The 18,845-nt window shown below is 38.0% G+C and overlaps 4 protein-coding genes across 6 annotated transcripts in view; 3 read left to right on the top strand and 1 right to left on the bottom strand.

The window, feature by feature from the left end:
* The first annotated feature begins 9 nt into the window (after positions 1-9).
* si:dkey-73n8.3 (uncharacterized protein LOC100150965 homolog) lies at positions 10-5,401 on the top strand. The gene is made up of 7 exons (XM_067486404.1): positions 10-2,155; positions 2,584-2,699; positions 2,988-3,143; positions 3,228-3,332; positions 3,776-3,985; positions 4,443-4,635; positions 5,020-5,401. The coding sequence occupies exons 1-7, from the start codon at positions 2,124-2,126 to the stop codon at positions 5,120-5,122; spliced, it is 915 nt and encodes a 304-aa protein (XP_067342505.1). The 5' UTR covers positions 10-2,123; the 3' UTR covers positions 5,123-5,401.
* Positions 5,402-5,792: 391 nt separating this feature from the next.
* Positions 5,793-13,734, top strand: zgc:112332 (uncharacterized protein LOC553712 homolog). Of its 2 annotated transcripts, none has more exons than XM_067486402.1 (7): positions 5,793-6,054; positions 6,486-6,601; positions 8,190-8,345; positions 8,680-8,784; positions 10,005-10,214; positions 10,951-11,184; positions 11,747-13,734. In XM_067486402.1, the coding sequence occupies exons 1-6, from the start codon at positions 5,951-5,953 to the stop codon at positions 11,175-11,177; spliced, it is 918 nt and encodes a 305-aa protein (XP_067342503.1). In that variant the 5' UTR covers positions 5,793-5,950; the 3' UTR covers positions 11,178-11,184; positions 11,747-13,734. The 2 variants fall into 2 exon arrangements, with proteins under 2 accessions (XP_067342503.1, XP_067342502.1); XM_067486401.1 differs by having other exon boundaries at positions 5,820-6,054; positions 10,951-11,143.
* A 151-nt stretch (positions 13,735-13,885) lies between these two features.
* On the top strand, positions 13,886-15,711 carry sec61g (SEC61 translocon subunit gamma). Its single transcript, XM_067486407.1, has 4 exons — positions 13,886-14,033; positions 14,429-14,533; positions 14,839-14,941; positions 15,553-15,711. Exons 2-4 carry the CDS (start codon positions 14,440-14,442, stop codon positions 15,560-15,562), a joined length of 207 nt encoding a protein of 68 aa, XP_067342508.1. The 5' UTR covers positions 13,886-14,033; positions 14,429-14,439; the 3' UTR covers positions 15,563-15,711.
* The window catches only part of tpk1 (thiamin pyrophosphokinase 1), a 56,776-nt gene continuing 53,641 nt past the window's right edge, over positions 15,711-18,845 (bottom strand). For both annotated transcript variants that reach the window (XM_067486405.1, XM_067486406.1), the window contains exon 9: positions 15,711-16,455. In XM_067486405.1, coding sequence (XP_067342506.1) covers positions 16,283-16,455 — 173 coding nt within the window. In that variant the 3' untranslated portion in view covers positions 15,711-16,282. The remainder of the gene's footprint in view (positions 16,456-18,845) is intronic.

Raw genomic sequence — 18,845 nt, forward strand, 5'->3', positions numbered from 1 at the left:
TTATTACAGGTTTGTTTTGTTTCATTATATTTTCAATTGCAAGTCATTATGAAGAAAAGTAAAATGTTTGTAATGTTTTGTTTGAAATAATTTTACAAAGTAGATTGTTTACATAATATTGCAGAAGATTCATATGTGATCAATGTTTGTATATATTTTTAAAAGAGCAAGATGTGTTTGAGCATTAAGAATGACTGTTCCCTTTGTGGTTCTTCTCATTTGATTTGTGGTGTGAATGTGTTAAGTGGAGCGATCAATAGTTGCCTAAACGCACACATTCTACGAGTTCAAAGGGATTGCTCAATTACAGCCTCATAATATGTATGCAACTTTACATAATTATATACATATCACTCAAGCTTATTGAAATGAATGACTGAAAAATATTTTAATTGAAATTAAATATGTTTTGCATCTAAAACTTTGAAAGATGGCTGTCATCCTGCATTCTGTGGTTTCTCTCCTGTCAACTTTCTTATTCCGGGATCGACAAATTATAATGAATGGGTAATTTATCCCCAAGATGATCTATAATCTTCACAAAGCTATGCTAATTACACATGTGGCAAGACCTCTCTGTCTTTGCCTTTGACAGACAGACAAGCAGCCTTTCATCAGGCCTGGGGATGGCAAGCAGCTGTGAGGAGAAATTAATGTAGCAGTCAGACCAGCAAGCGTCACAGAACGACCACATGAGAGGAGCTGGCAGCTCTCATTTAGGCCGGGTTTGGGTCAGCAAGACTATGTTTATGTGTGTGTGAGTGTGTGAGTGTGTGTATGTGTACATTTTGTCTCAGCTTATTTTATGGTTGTTAGAGAAAACAGGAAGTTATGACTAGCTTTCATATGGTTTACATGAGACCTGGCTGTAGACTTAAATGCTGCTTGTTTTGGATTTTCATGAGTGAGAAGTTCTTCATTTGACTCAAGGTAATGTAGGAAGTCTTAAAGTGCTATATTTTTCTACAGGCCACCCCCTAGTGGTAACTGCCTCTAAAGAAAACAAACAAATCTCTTTAAACATCATCATTACAAAAGAGTGTTTACGTCATGGATTCAGTTTTCAAAAGTAGTGCGAAATGTGACTGACTGTCACATCTTTATAAGCAGGTGCTAAATTTATTTTTTATGACTGATTGAAACAATAACGCACAGCAATGTGTGTTCTTGAAGGACCCCTGTGCCTCCTGTAATAAAATACTAGAAATAGGGGCCCCTAAAGAAGGAGAAACCCACTCCTAAATAACGGTTCGGCTTTCATACTTCAGCTCTGTAAAGGATCAAATAAACGATGGTTGTCCCCTCAGTCCCTAATTAAGTTAAGAGTCTGACATGGCTGTGGTGATAACTTAAACCTTCCTGTGGAAAGCACCAGAAAATCCAGAGTGGTGAAATGCTGAAATTACAGTCAGCTCACCTGTGGATCCAGGTTTAGAATTTCACCTGGCCTGTACAGAGAATCACTACAGCTGAGATTTAATACTTTTCACTGATGACGATTCTTCAATTAGCCAAAGTAGTTGAGACACAGATATTGATTTTGGATGCAAGACATATGATGAACTGCTTTAGACCAGAACCACCAAAGAAGTAGATGAATAGACATGGGTGAATAAAACTGGACCAGCAGATGCAACGGCTGCTTACAAGATAATGCATTTGTAGCAGGAGTGGGTTTTATTGAGAAATATATTTTATTAGTATATTTACAATTCGTACAGAACAATTTCCTGTAAAAGTTCCATACTCATGTCTTTTACATGCCATACACTATTTTTCTATGCAGTATTATATCTGAGTTTACTCTAAGCCAGATGTACTGTTCAATAATTTAAACTGTAGCTTCATAAAAAAAACTCTGACTTGTTGAAATACTGCAGCGCATATCATGTGATATTTTGCAAGGGATCACACTGAACTTCTGCTAAATTGATTAGTACAATGACAGACTTTGAACAGAAGAGGATTTGTATCTAACTCAGACTTTCCAGTCTAAAGCACATTAAAGGCAAATTCTTTTTCTCTCTCCCACTTTCATTGTCTGTGTCATTTCTCTGGATCTGAATGTTGAGACAACATCAGAGAAATAAAGAATCACTAAAGGGGGCAGTGATTGCAGCTTTATGTCACCAGCTTCAGAAATGCAAGCAGTAAGGTAAGAAACTTGTCATGTTATCAGCAAGATGAAAGTAGAAATGGCTTTATTAGGGCATGTTTTCAGCACTGAATACCAGATGTAGAATTCACACATCACAAGTTATTTAGGCAGTGTGGGTATAAGGTGGGTGGATATTTAGCTTCAGGTCAGTTCAGAATGAAATGTCAGTGAAATTGCTCGGTCAGTTCAAAGCCTGTGAGCTTGAACTACACTTTGTGATGACTGTGTTTCTGGCATTCACTGTTTTGCCTTAGGTGGTCAACCTACCCACATTGTGCTTTAGTTACTGTAAGGTTAAACAAACATTTCATATAAACAATAATTTATTTGCTTCACTTCTCTTATGAAGTTCTATCTCATTCTGCTGACACTAAAAACTAATTTCACTAAATTAATCATTTATCTTTTCATGCTCATGTCCTCAGGTCTCTGTTTGCCCCAAAGTGGTCTTCAGATGTTCGTCTCGAAGGGAAGACAGCTATTATAACAGGGGCAAACACTGGAATTGGCAAAGAGACTGCAAAAGATTTAGCTAGCAGAGGTAAAAAAAAACCCATTTAACATTTAGCTAAAGAAAAGTGAGCACTTAGATGAGTTATTCTATATGCATCTTAATTAAACCAATAAGGTTCAAAAGCAGGCACTATTCTGGCTTTAATAATAGAAAGTTAAAACCAAATAAGAGCAGTTAACTGCAATATACACTGATGCATGAACCCTTAAAGAAAAAATGTTTAGCAGTAAGCTCAACATCACCTTACCTTGATCGAATTTCAGCATGTATGTACGTGCAAGTACCTTCACCATTACAAGTTAATAATCTCCTTAGGTGCACGGGTGATTTTGGCATGCAGAGACATGGCAAAAGGGGAACGAGCTGCTTGTGACATCATGAGAGAGGTGAAGGGAGCCAAAATAGTCGCCAAGCAACTGGATCTGGCTGACACCAAATCAATCTGCCAGTTTGCTGAGAACATCTACAACAGTGGGTGGCACACGCACTTATAACCTCCTGTAAGCCCTGTGATTTTTTTTTGATACTGCTGGTAACAGATCGTCTCCTCTGCAGCTGAGAAGGCTCTTCACTACCTCATCAACAATGCTGCTGTTGCTATTTGCCCTCACACAACGACAGTGGATGGATATGAACTACAGTTTGGAGTCAATCACTTGGGTAGGAGATGAGCATTTTTAAAACTTGTCCCTGTGTTTAGATAATGTGGGGGTGTCACGATAAATTCCCTGAGCCTCTTATTAAGATACGTAGTCTGACATTTTTGGTTGTCTGGCACAAATGGCTCTAATTACTTTTCATACTAGAAATTATATTTTTGCAGGCATCATTTGCTGATCTCATCGTGATGAGCAGGCAACCTTTCATAAACATATTTTTCAATGCACATTAAGCCAGTACAATAATAGCTAGTGCTTCATCAGCAATTAATTAAAGTTCATTTTAAAATAACAATACGCAATTGACTAGTACAAATGTTTTTAATCGCCAGAAGTAATAAAAAAATGCGAGGAGTGTATAAAAAAAGTTTAATAAACTCTTTTTTTTCACCCATTTTCATTTTGCTCCTTTTGTGTCTAAGTTTTCACCTACTACTTCCACAGGTCATTTCTTCCTGACTTTCCTTCTACTGGACTTACTGAAGCACTCTGCTCCATCCCGGGTCATCAACGTGTCATCCTCAGCTCACGCCATGGGCAAAATCCATTTTGATGATCTGAGTGGTGAGAAAGACTACCACCCTGTCAAGGCCTATGCACAGAGCAAGCTGGCCAACATCCTGTTTACCCGAGAGCTGGCCAAAAGGACCGAGGGTGAGATCTGTTGTTTGACAAAAAGAGAGAACAAGATTGTGCACCATGTATATTTGTCTCTTTCTGGGCCTCTTTTTCTTTTTCCTGGTGCGTAAAAAAAGGATCTGCATGTATTGCCAGTGTGAGTGTCTCATGCCTTAACCACAACTGCTGTGGGAACAAACACCCAGCAGAAGATGTTTCTCAGAAATATTGTTCAATTTATCATCTTGTCACCTTTAATTCTCAGTATGTGAGTATTTTATTCATATGTTAAACCTAATTTTTTTTAACCATAGATTCTAATATGATATACTTCATTGCACCTGACTACATGTAATCTGTTTTTAGTGGTTTTCTGCATTTTAGGTTGACCCAAACATATGATGTGATAGCCAAATAGACACATTTTGAGAGGCATAAACATCATCTAATTTTAAAGCAACTTCAGTTCTGAAATTCACCTCTTCATCTCCAGTTCTAGGTGTGATGGTTTATTCGGTGGATCCTGGCATGGTGAACACTGAGATAACAAGACACATAAGGCACCCTCTTGTGGACATAATGAGGACTTTTGGTTTCCTGATCAAGACCCCAGCAGAGGGAGCCTACACCACCATCTACTGCACAGTCACTCCTGAAAACCAGCTGCTTAATGGAGGATACTACAAGTAAGTTTCCAATGCTGTGGTAGTAGCAGCAATATTCACATCTATCTGTTCACTGAAATTAACTAAACCAAACCAGCTGTGCTACACACTACCAAACATCTGCAGAAACATATACTATAGTCACACAGGAGACCGTCCAAGCCCGGCAGAAATTGGGGAGGGTTGCGTCAGGAAGGGCATCCGGTGTAAAAACTGTACCAAATCAACAATGATCCACTGTGGCGACCCTGAACTCACGGGATAAGCCGAAAGAACAAGAAAAAATCCCAAAAAACAAGTCACACAGGAGACTGACAGACAATCTAAAAACATTTTGATCTGTCTCTTTTTGATAACTTGAAACACATAAAATATTGCATGAGTCTCTGTCCTCTGTACTTACAGGAACTGTGCCAGGGCAGAGAGTTGCAGCGCAGCTCGAGACGATGGCACTGCCTTAAAGCTGTGGGCTGTGAGCTGCCACCTGCTTGGCATCCGCTGGAGATAAAGTGAATATGCTCCTACAGTACATATGTCTGAAGCAATGCTTTTGAGCTCATACATAGATACCCTTATTGCACCACATATTATGCTGATGAATGCTGAAAATAATATTCATGTGATAGACAAAATTTGTGTAAGTAGACAGAAGAACACCAAAATGGACCAGAGCTACTAACTGTATTAGAGATTAATTAAAAGCAGTGTTGGCTACTATGCATTTTTGTTTGGAGAAATAAATAACAGCTGCTGCTAATAAAAAAAATCCACGATGCGGCTAAATATGCTTATGTTTTGTTGTTTGACTCAAGCCATGACAAAATACAACAAGGATTTCCATCTCCACAGAGCTGCAGTTGTAAAAGAGTTATTTGATATTTAGCAAGATTAAACTTTTCTTTGAAAATCCTCATGACTGGGATTAGGCAGTCTGGTTCATTGTGACTTGAGAAGACCTCCAGTGGCCAGGAATAATAGACCTCTTCATTCAAAAGGTAATTAGAGCTAATCCAATAAGCATTAACTTATGGGAAAAGTTTTGTATTTGCACTTTGATGCACTGTATCATAACATAGGCTGCAGCCATGTTGAAAAAAGCCTCAGTTATTTTGACTGAATTCAAATGCTTTAGGTGTTCACACCATTCTCTTGGGTCAGCTCAGTCTCTTTAACTTCAGTCTCCCCAGCAGCAGGCGAGTCACAGCTCCCCGGCCTGCTGTAACTTGTGTATCAGTGAATCAATTATGCACTAGCTCGCTGCTGATTGGTCCAGCCGTACCACTGCGAGGACAAACACTGTGAGTCGGGGACAGATGACAAACACCATGATCCAGTGATGAACTTGGGTGAAAACTCAAGAAGGCATATTCATTTCTTCCTGAAGTGGGTCTCTGGTCCTGACGTGGAGATTTGTTGCTTTTGGGGAAGAATGTACTGCAGGTAGGAAAACTACACGTGTTATGTGGCTGATTCTATGAAACACAGGAATGTGAGATATTCAAAGGAGATTACTAAACAGTAGTTTGTGGTTTGCCTGTGAAAAGCTAAACTCAGTTTGTTTTCTTTGCCTCATGCAGAAAAATATTAATAATCAGGGAGTATAAATACAATGATTTTTTTGTCTATATTAACATCAAGTTGTGGATTGTGTTTAGCATGTTTGATTATTTCTAAATTTCCTCACTTTTGTGGAAAATTGCGCAAAATGGAACAAATGTGTGTAAACAGATAGATTAATGACATAAGTGTCAGTGGGGGTTGGAAAGTAATACACACACACATACACACACACACACACACACACTCATTTTTTATCCATATATGTTTTCTGTCCTTCGTTGGTTACTCATGTATTGATGCTTGTTGTTCAGGAGCATGTGCTTTAACCACTGGTCATCTGAGGAGAGGCTAGATGGAAAAACAGTCATCATCACCGGAGCCAACACTGGTATTGGCAAAGAAACAGCCAGAGACTTGGCAAGAAGAGGTACTGGACTGGCTTGTCGGTCCAACTAGTTGTCTGTCTCCATCTGTCTGTGTGTTTCTGAATTTTTTACTTCTTAAAAAAATTTTAAACAGTGACTTACACATTCCACTCTCCTTTCAGTGGAATTAAGAGTTCCAAATGCTCGGCCAGATTAAAGCTCTAAACTTTAACAGTGCCGGCTGCACCCGGGCCTCCACCAGTCTCAGCTTTAATCCTACGTACTTGTATGATTATTCGGTGTGGTTTTACAGTTTTATATCAGAAGTTTTTGGCTGTGTCAAGTGATTTTACTAAAGTAGATATTATATGTCAAGACCAAAGGAAACAGGAAAGAGAGTTGAGGCTGTGTTTGACGCTTAACTAGAAGAACATCTTGTTCATTTCTTCACTCATCCATGTGCAAGACAAATGGCAGTAATAGAAGACAGGCAATGCACAGAGGAGACAGAGGGAGTATTGTAAGGGTCTGCTACTCTCCAGACAGCAACAAAAAGAGATGGGAGAGTGCACACACACACACACACACACACACACACACACACACACACACAAACACACAGAATAATATGAAAACTAATTCAGCATATCGTGTGCACTTGAAAGTCTCAGCGTGGCTTCGTCTTTCTCCTCTTTTGGGAAACAGAAAATGAAGTTAGAAGTGAAAGAACACAGGAAGTGGCGTGTAGTTGTGTGTAGTAATCCTGTCGGAGAATAACACAGTACTCCATGTTATAGGGGGCTGCTCTGTCAAATTATATTACAGTATCACCTTTCAGTAATATGATGACAACATATTAGCTTTGCAAACATTCTAAAAACAAAACAGTGCAATAAGGGAGAGCTTTTAGAATGACATGTTATTGCATTTGAATATACAGGAAAGGATCAGACATGTGTTATGATCTGCTTGATGAGCTTTTTGACTTTAACCTTCCATTGTTGCCTGTTTTTTTTTTTTCCATTTTATTTAATCGAGTCAACTGAGCTCCCTAAGAAATGTGGGAACAGTCGGGTTTTCTCACACATGGTAACAACACGGGAGAAACAAAGCCACTGTGATGGGAGACAGTCACATAAGCTCAGACTGATTAATGGCTCTCCTCTTTCGTAATTGCAGCTTATTTGTGTGTGAATGTGTGAGTGCGTTTGAAGGAGGTTGACAGAGAGTGTGTGTCCTCAAAGCCCCTTTCTGGACTTACTAAGGAGAATAATTTGTGTTAGAGGTGACAGAGCAGCACACAGCTGAGAGTGTCTTGTGTTCATCTGAGGGAGCTAAATGAGATGCGGAATCAGAGTTAAGAAAACATTAAAGAACCATCAGTGATATATTTAGAAAGTTCTTCTGTAACTTGTTGAACTTTTGAGTTGGGAAACACCTCCTGCATGTACAATGCGTACCCCAACATATAATTGTCAAAGTCACTGTATAATCAACCCAGCATGCATCAGAGAAAATGAAATGGAAAAAGTTCCAGCCTATGGATATAGCTAAAAGAAATGTATAGGTTCCTGTTCACATGTCCACATTTTTTGGATTAAACCCAGAATGTTGCTGTTTTGAGTGTTCAGATTTTGGGCTCTTTTTCAGGTGCACGCATCATCATGGCATGCAGAGACCTGGAGAGGGCAGAGGAAGCTCAGGCAGACATCTTGGAAGATACAGGAAATGAGAATGTGATCATCAGGAAACTGGATCTGTCTGACACCAGGTCCATCAGAACATTTGCCGATCTCATCAACAAAGGTAGGTAAGTATATTTTTAATTTTTGTCCCCCCAACCAAAAAAAGTATGCCGTGAATGATCATTGATGTTTCTTTAAAAAGATAAGTGCTGCCTTTGGGGGTTGAGTGGGTTGTCCATTAATTGCAATTTGGTGGTTTGATTTCTTCTGAATATTAGGCTACTACTGACGTCTTTGTGTGTATTAGCACAGTAGCAATTACTATGTGACTGCAGTCCATCAAAAGAATTACAATAGCATTTATCCCATGTGTTTAAAATATGAAACGTCTGGGGAAACTAACGCATACTAACACTTTCTTATCCAGTTGTATATGTGTGGTATGATGTTTTCAGAAGAGAAACAAGTGAATATCCTGATAAACAATGCAGGCATCATGATGTGTCCCTACTCCAAAACTGCGGATGGGTTTGAAATGCAGTTAGGAGTTAATCATTTGGGTAAGTCATTACAGAAGTTACAGAAATTTCATCAACACATCATTTTTCAAGAACCTGTCAAGCAGTCATTAAATGGAGTGGATTGGTTCGATTGATTGTGATTTCTATTAGCAGAATGAATAAAAGAGTGTTTTTTTTTTGGACTTGACTTGTTAATTGCAGCATAGTTGAGTTTTGACCCTAAGAGTGAGCAAATTATCATTATAAAATGGGTTTTACTTAGCTGGGATGTCAACTCCATCTATGTGTTTGTGTTTGTTTGGATAGTTTGGACAGTCAGATGTACTATGTTGACTATGATAAATAAGCTGTTGTGACTCCAGCACCAGGAAACAGAAGCAGTCTACAAAGTAAAGAAAGTATTATTTGCTATTAAATGTGCATTTGACCTCTGAGTGGGCGATTCACAGTAAATTATTGGAAGAAAGAGAATTTCCAGATATAGACAAACATCATCACAGGCAGACAGAGAAATTTGACTAATAAAAACCACTTGTTGGTTATAAAGATATCCCAACAATTTACATACAGTGGACTTTACTAGAGTTCCCCATTAAGCACAAGAAAAACCACAACGTAAACCAAGAAACCAATATAGTCATGGTATAACATAACATCCTGTTTGTCAGTGGTTATGTTAGTGCTACAGTTCCTCTTCAGCAGCACTAACATTTACAAGGCTCTCATTTATACGGTGGCCCTGAGAGCCCAAAGCAGTGCAATTTGAGAAAAAACGTGCACATATACAAAAACAACTTCACCAATTTGACAACACAGGTGCAGCATTTAGAAATGTGCTGCAAAAAGCCACAATACCACGGAAATGGCTCCGAAATATACATTAAAATTACATTTACAAATCTAAATGTACCCCGGAGTCGTTGTAGACAACTGTCATAGCAATGTTTCCAGTGGACACTAAAAAGTGATGCTGGCAGGCAGTATAATACAGACAGCGTGGTGGTGGAGTGGTTATCTAGATACTTTCCACCCAATGACAGCTAGGACTAGTTCCAGCACCCACACGACCACTGACAGCACAAGTGTGCAATACAATAGTGCATGCTCCCTGAAATATGATTTCATAAAGTATGCATTTGGCACTGAAAGCATTGCATGTTGGATTTCCAACCCTCCATTAGGCATTAAAGAGTGCTGTAGTAATGTAACATTATTTTGGCAGCACAGCCTGAATCTGTAGGTGTTTTGAATTTCCTCAGGTCACTTCCTGTTGACTTACCTGCTGCTGGACCTTATTAAGCATTCGGCTCCAGCTCGCATTGTTGTCGTGGCATCAGTGGCCCACACCTGGACTGGGCTTCGACTGGATGACATCAACAGTGAGCAAAATTATGATAGCATGAAGGCCTATGGACAGAGCAAGCTGGCTAATGTCCTGTTTGCACACTCACTAGCCAAACGGTTACAAGGTGAGGTGATATGGAGGAAGTGATGCACAAGCAAGCACATTTCACAAAGTAAAACCTAACCACAGATTTAGTATAAATTTCATTCACAGATCTGTATTATAACCAAGACTGTATGCAAATTAAGAATTATGTTTACCACGAGCATGTGAGGAAGAACCTGTGCAGCTTTTATTGAAAATAGCCAATCAAAGAACACAACGTTGTATTCAGTTTTACATTAGAACTGACTGAAAAAAGCAAGTCCATGCTATTTATTGCATACAGAATAGCTCGCCTGGGTATTCATCTTTATTTAATTGTCTTTTCTCCTTCTGAGGAAATAGACAATTACATACGAATCAGTTTTTCACTGGAAATGAGGCATTTTGTTGACTCAATCTCTTGGTTAATCGCCAGGAACTGAAATAAATTACTTTACTATGAAAACCCTCTCTAATGGTTGATTTCCTAGATATTGAGAGGAACTATTGAAAGTCAGTCTATTAGGATTTTACACTGATACAAACAGAAAATTGGACATTAATGAGAAAGGACAAAATGAAACTAAATGCAAATACCATGGCTAATATGTCTATTTTATTCTAATTTCCAAATTCAATTGTGCATGCTGATACAGTTACTGTATCTACTGAAGCATATTTAGAAAAACTCATAACAGAATATGCACATGTGAATAACAGGGTCACTGTTTTATTATTAACATGAGTACACTATAAAGGTTGCCTTCATGTTGCAGGTACAGGGGTAAGTGTGTTCTCCCTCCACCCGGGGGTGGTGCAGTCTGACCTGTGGAGGCACCAGCACCAGTGTATCCAGGTGGCAGTGAAGATTTTCAGGATTTTCACCAAAACAACAGTGGAGGGGGCTCAGACTACCATCTACTGTGCTGTAGAACCAGGCCTGGAGAGTCAGAGCGGAGGTTACTTCAGGTACACGCTGGGTGCTACACTGTCTTTTACCTGATGCACAGGTATTAAAAACCTAATTACAATGCATGTTAGTTATTTTAGGCTTTCTATAGAAATCAAACCTACAGTTTACTCATGTTCAATCATTTTAAATAGTAAATCAAAAAAATGTGGATGTTATATAACCCTTGGGTTTAATTAATTATTTGAGTGCAACACTGCGTTGATGTAATGTGGTGTATCAGCTGCAGCCTCCATTCAGATTGCTAATAAATGTTGTGTTGATTTAATTAAAGACTCCAGTGAAATCAGCCTCAGCCTCGCTCCGCTGAACAGTAATAACAGAATAGAGACCTCCTTAAGGGTGACAAACTGAATGATTTCCTGGTCACCCGAAGAGCAAAGAGGGATTACACATTAATGAGAAACACCAACAGTATTTCCATCTACAGTTGTTACAAGAGAGCATTTAGAGTAAGCAAATGAGAGTTCATGCTGCTCCATATTTCTATGTGCTGCTGAGTAACTAAAGGGTAAACAGAATGTAGTAATGTTTTCCTCACTTAGGATTGACACAATGTAGCACACAGTGTTAATTGGCATTGTCTGTCCCTGTCTCTGCAGTGACTGTGCCCCTGCCAGGTGTTCAAGAACTGCTTCTGATGACGACTTGGCCCAGACGTTTTGGGAGATTAGCTGCAACATGGTTGGCATCACCTGGCAGTGAATGCCACAAAGAGACGTTAAGGACATTGCACGCATTGTGTAAATATCTCCCTTAAACAGCAAATACAGTACCTACAAAGAGCCCTTAACATTGTTACTATTACTATATTTTATGTATTTAATGACTCAATGTGCAGCAAATTCCAAAAATCATTGGTTCACTACCAAGAGCTTCTTCGTGCTATAGAGCTAAATTGTTATATAAATAATTACAAATTAATTGTAAGTTTTAGTTAAATTATGTTTGACAAGATTTTAATTTTTTTTTTCTGGAAGGGGAACAATTAATGATAGTGAAACAGTTTTCTTAGTTTTGCAGATTTTGAAAGAAAACACATTTAACTGTCTTTTTACTGTGCTCTTATTAATGGAATTTTTTTTGTTTAATCCGTATGTTTTTTCAGTGCAGGTGCTGCTCTTGCTTGTAAAGATGCTTATAAATGCTTTTAATGAAAATGTCATTTTATTTATGTTTATTTTACTTGTCCCTTTAAAACGTCGTCCAGTTCAGTGATATTGTTGCCGCCAATTGGGAGAACTACATTTGACCCCAAACTGCCTCTAGAATCTATTTTTTCCACCCCCTTTTATATGAATAAGGCTAGATTAAATAGTAGAACCACCTCTCTGGGCAACGCAGAACAGTTCAATGATGGCATAAACTACCCTCCTAAAGTTTGAACAAAAACTAAACATAATAAAATTATTGAAGGGACTATTGTATTACGTTACATTAGTTTAGGCTTCTACCTAATTAACTGCCAATATACTATCAGAACACATTCAGTATAACCTCAGCCTTGCGTCTGAAACAATATATTTGCAATAACATGAAAACAGATTTTTGAATTTCAGCGTGAGTGATTCTGACGTCACTATATAAAATTGTTTTGTTCTATTTAAACTATTGTAAAATAGATTTCCTCTAGACACGAAATTTTTCCTTATGTGTGAGATTGTTAAGATGCATAGTCCTTGAAACTTTTTATTTATTTATTTTTGTCCTTTCACCTTATCCCTTGAGTTCAGGGTCGCCACAGCGGATCATTGTCCGCATGTTGATTTGGCACAGTTTTTACGCCGGATGCCCTTCCTGACGCAACCCTCCCCAATTTCTACCCGGCTTGGACTGACACTGCACAGCTGGGGAGGCGAATGGGCTGTTAGGGGTTCAGTGTCTTGCCCAGAGACACTTTGACATATAGCCGGAACCGGGGATCGAACCACTGACCCTGTGGTGACCCCTGATATCCCACTTTTAAATAAAGAAGCAATTAAAAATAAACGTGGTTAAACATAAAACGTGCTTATTACTTTAAGAATATCTCTAGTCGCACAATACAATTAGTGTAATGGAGAAAAAAGATCGGACTGATGCCAGAACTGTAATTAGGACTTCAGATTTCTACACTGGCTTCCTGTGCCTGCATCATGTTCAAAGCTCTATCTCTTGCCCAGAGGGTGATCACCCCAACGGCTCCTCCTCATTCAGGTATACAACCCCTCCCATCCGCTGCCAACGAACGATGTCTGGTGGTCCCAGTACCCCACTGAAGACACTCAGCAAAACTCTTCAGCTCAGTGATCCCACGATGCTGGAACGAGCAACCAAAGTTTGCACGCTCAGCAAACTCACTCCCCATATTCCGCATCTTTCTACGCACTTACATCTTAAAAAACATCCTTTTTAGCATGAAACATGAAACCAAAACACTTCTTCTAATAGGATTTTGCTTTGATATTTTCTCCTTGACTTAGATTTTTGCTTGCCTTTTATCTCACTAAATGATTAATGTAAAGTAATGTAGTTAGAAGCTGTAATGTAAATCATATGACATGAAAGACATGGCAAAAACAGGAAACCCTATTGGAAGCTAGGACAAATTCCCGTTCAAGTAATATCGGTATTAACAATATCCCATTTTCAGCCACTCTGTTTCAGAAATGTACTATTATTATAAAAAGCAGCTCTGCAGTTTGACAATACATTGCACACATACCTCCCAGCCTGTAGGGGGCAGTTTGTACAGTAATTCAATCTCAAGGAGGCTCACACGCACGCGCCTTTAAAGTCTACGTCAGCTTTTCTCCGTTCATAGCTACGCTCTGTATAACAAACTGCCTGAATTCTACGTGGCCTTCAGTCGTGTCGCTGGCTTCTTACCAAGCTCCACTGTACATACAGGTAAACTAAAGGTTGTTTTTTTATTACATGAAAATAATTGTACATTTTCCCCAAAACATCATTCCAAGTAACCTTTGACTTTTAAATGAGTTTCCATTGAATTAAATGTTAGGTGGAGTTGGTACGTGACGTTAGGCTTAGCTAACGTTAGCAAGGAGGGTTTTATTAGCGTTAGTTAGCTGGTCTGATTTACTTGGTGTCAAGATTTTCAGTGATGACGATACATTTATTCGATTATGGGGCTACTATTGGTGATGGGTTATTGATGTATATGATCTGTTAATGATTAAAAAGTTGAGCGAGCTAGAAAAGGCTGGGTCTGTAAAGTCAACGTCAGCACTGAAAGCAGTCCAAGCTTTAGCTTTAGCCTAACTTAGATTGGTTTCTGCCTCCAGCGCTTAAAACCATGGATCAGGTAATGCAGTTTGTGGAGCCCAGTCGGCAGTTCGTCAAAGATTCCATACGACTCGTAAAGAGATGCACAAAACCCGACAGAAAAGGTAAGATCATATGTTTGGTCCAGTCTTTGTTACACTCACATCATATGAAGATCCATTCTGCATCTTATCAAATCAAGTAACCATCATTTGTTTTGAACATGATAAAATGGTATAATGATAAGAATAGATCATGTAACATAACGTTTGTCTTTAGCACATCAGACACACACACGATTAATATTTTGAGTCTATGGTGAAAACGACTTCATTTCAGACTACTTGATAATTTAAGGTGAACTAGTTGTGATCCAATGACTATTAGCTTTGCTAAATAATGTCATTTATTCCTTTTTCCTGTCTTTTAGAATTCCAGAAGATTGCCATGGCCACAGCAATTGGGTTTGCCATCATGGGTTTCATTGGTTTCTTCGTCAAACTCATTCACATCCCTATCAACAACATCATTGTGTAAGTAGCACATGTATTATTTACATTATAAAATAGAAAAATACAAATCCATGCATGTTGTTTTAAATTCTTAACAAGTGACTGTTGGGGGAAATAAGTGTTAACATCATTAAACACTAGTTGTCATCATTAAACACTAGTACTCTACAGTGAAGTCACCCAAATCATCAGATGGTATCAGTGTATAAGCCAAATACTAGCAGGAATGACCAAAAAGCTAATTATTTGAGAAATTCTAGTGAATTCCTAAAAATTCATCTTCAAAGGGCTATATTATTAACATGGGCTCAAATAAAAAACAAAATGGAACAATTGAAAAAAGTGGATGGAAACTGACACACTAGTAACATTAATATTTTTATTTTCATGTACAGAAAGAGGATTAATATCTCAAAGTGCAGAGGTTTGATTGTCTGTCAAATGAAAATTGAGGTGTGATTTTAAATCTTTGCAAGTGGTCCAGAATGATGAGTCATGACATTTTTAGGTTAAGAAGTCAGAGTGTTTATGTATTTATGGCCATTTAAGCTTATTTAGATTAAAAACATGGATCTTTTTTTCCCCCCTGGCATTTCAATGCCTTTCATGCTTTTTTCCTTTTTCCTTTTTAGTGGCGGTTGAATCCTGGTCAAGTACAAACAAATACCTGGAGACTGTGGTGCAAAATGTTATTTGGGCTGAGTTGACTTGGGTCTGGAGGGATGGCATTTTTATGTTCTTTTCAACATTTATATTTCAATGTGTAAATAAAACAATGTGAGATCAAACAACTGATTTGTCTTGTTTATTCAGTTCTGTTTATAGCTGAGCTTTCAGTATGGTATGGATATATTCCTTTTTCAGAATTTTAGAAGTACAACAATTAAAAAGACAATTACTGTATTGTAACAGTGAAATACTGTATCTGCACAGTGGTCACTAGACAAAACAAGCTCATTTATATTAAAGGCACATGTTGTAGGCTGTAATGACAGATCTTTGCACACATTAAAAGAAAGGCATTGGTGATGCCATCATCTTAGTCCTTACATTAAAAAATGCCTGAGAGCAAACTATTGTAATGAGAGAAACCACACAGTACAGAAAATAAGTCTGGATCTTTTCCTAAGCCAAAAGTACCTGCAGGGTAGTTGTGAATTTAATCCTGTGCAGTGAATAAGCACAAGGATTTCTATCATGGCATAAGTCAGTCTTAAAAACAAAACATTTTCAGTTTTGTTTTTTTCTGTGTACCAGAACTGACCAATTTAACATGGCAAATACTGAGCAAAGGCTCAGAGAGGTTTTCCTTGTAACTAGTAACTGCCACAGCTAACCGCAGAAAAAAGTTAGACATTCTGATTAATCAGAAGAATCTCCTCTCTCTGCACACACCCCATTCTTCTGGATGCCCATGCTCCAAATAAGTGGCTGGTCTGTGGTCACAGTTACCTCCTTCCTGGAGTTTCCGAGAGCGACCGGCTCATAGGTGTTAGAAGTGCTCACCAGCTTCCCAAACTGCAGTACCTGGTTGTCTGAACGGAAACATAATACAATTAAATTGATAGGTAATGAGGTCCCACTAAGTTATAATGCTACTTCTGTCACATCAACACCAACCTAATTAGTCAAGGCAAATTACTCAGGGAATAGAAGTAGATAGTTGACTTAGAAATAGTGTTTTCAATGTGTTCTTACTATTCTTTCTATCCATTTGTAACAGCTGTTGTCGAATAACAGAAGTAAGCTGGTAGACAAGACTGCCTTGTCTACCAGCTAATGTCTTTAACACAGGAATCTGTGGCTATACAACCACCCACATACAGAACATTCGATGTCATTTAGTTTTTATAGGAAGGAAAAGAACAATGTGGATGTTACGAAAGTTGAACTGAACAATTCAGGCCTGAAAGAGCAACTGGCCAACACTGACCTCAAGTGGTCAAACCAGGAAGATCAGCTGTATGTAAGGGAACGAGGGCACAAAAAAGTAACCAGCAAACAGTAGATACATTATGTTTAAGCATATGGTTATGAATAACAGTTTTTAACATTTTTTTTTAAAGAACTGTCATGCAAAAGAAGTGCCCTGAGAGTGGAGATGTTGGATCTTGTACAACCTGAAAATGGGAAGCTCAACCCGGGATTTACAGCTGGGGCTTTCTATTCATTTTCCATTATGGGTCACTGTTCTTACCATTCACAACCAATCAAACAACAAAATACTTAATACTGAATAATACCAAATTTCTGACCCAAGAGTTCAGCAAATCTGTTTAATTCTGCTTTAATTATGTTAATGATGTTTGAAATACAGTAGATAAACCACAAGTTCTACTGTGACTTGAGAATTGTTTGCTGAAAACACTGAACATTTTTCTTTAAAAGGCACCAATTTATAATTTAACTATATACTGTAATTAGTGTTCTATTTGTGCAGTTGCTTAATCTGATTACTTTAACTATAGAGTTAAAATCATTTTTGACTGGCTATGAAATGCTAGTGCTAACATTATTTACTAAAGTGACAAAGTTAGACTGTACTGGCACAACCAACATGACAAATGGAAATCTACAAACCATATCAAGATACAATCAGTAGCAGAATGTGCACCTCTGGCCACAATAAATAAATCACATTTAGTTCCCTGCCACATTGTAGCACATAAATGGATACAATAAAAATTTGGGAAAAAATATATTTCAATTTTTCATAGGGTACACTGAAATTGCTTTACATGTGGGTTATTGGGAGTGGAATCTCACGAGCATCGCTTTAACAAAAGTCTAAAATAATCATTATGATTATTAAGTCTGGGCAATATTTATGCCTCAACCTAATTAAACTGGTTGCTATGATAATTTTCTTGCACCATTAGTGCACAATGTACTGCATTAGTCCAAAGTTTTCTGGGTTTCGTAAGTTTAAATAAATTTAAAATACAAATGTAATTCCCTTCACTCATGAAAGCTCTCAGTGTGTCAATGTGAGGATGAGCTGCAATTCAATATATTTCAGCTTTTTTATAAATAGGTAATTTCAAAGTAGTACAAATTGTATTCTGTTGAAGAATAAAGAGACCAATTAACCATATATCCTAATTTTAAAAATGCTACAATTCAAACATAATACAATAGATTGTACTCTATTAAGCTAAACCAGCACCTGGTAATTGCATTGTTTCAACATCCTCAGAAAAAGACAAAACATGAAGAGCATTAGAAAACAAGAATATTATGAACATGCAAAAATAGGTTTGGTACCATCACTTGTACAAAGGTAAAAATGAACACAAAGAAACTGGGACAACAAAGAATGAAATTAAGCCTTTGTCCACAGGCGCCTGTGTGCACATCAAACAAGACCAAAAAAATGTATATATACTCTGCTCCAAAGATATCTGCACAAGCATGGTGCTAGATCAGCTTGACTCAGAATAAAAAAAAAAAAAGTATGTGAACCTGGGGTACTTCTAATTGAATCAATACGGAGTCATCGTCACTAGGCTATGGCTGAACAAGAATAATGCTATGACTGTTAACTGCAGGCCTGAAGCTTTAACTGTGTAGGATAATGTGTTTCCACCATGATCACACCAGCAGGCCGTGAGGAGGGTGTAGGAGCTTTACATAAATACACTAACATACACTTTTGTTTTAACATTTTATGGTCAATATGGTATCATGTGAGTTTTATTGGCCCTGAAGGGTTTTTTCCCCCAGATTAATATTATATGCATCGTAATCCAACATAAGTCATTTTCTAGCAGAGATGGAACAGTTCTGGTGATTTTACATAACTAATTTGCTCTGTGCTTTTCTCACTGGAAAAAATTAGGTTAAACTCAGATGGCCAATCTGGCTACGATCACACCCACATGGTCCGGATGAAGTATTTAACTTCATTGTTTTTCTAAACTTTATA

This window comes from Channa argus, chromosome 19 (genome assembly GCF_033026475.1).
Source record: "Channa argus isolate prfri chromosome 19, Channa argus male v1.0, whole genome shotgun sequence".
NCBI lineage: Eukaryota > Metazoa > Chordata > Actinopteri > Anabantiformes > Channidae > Channa > Channa argus.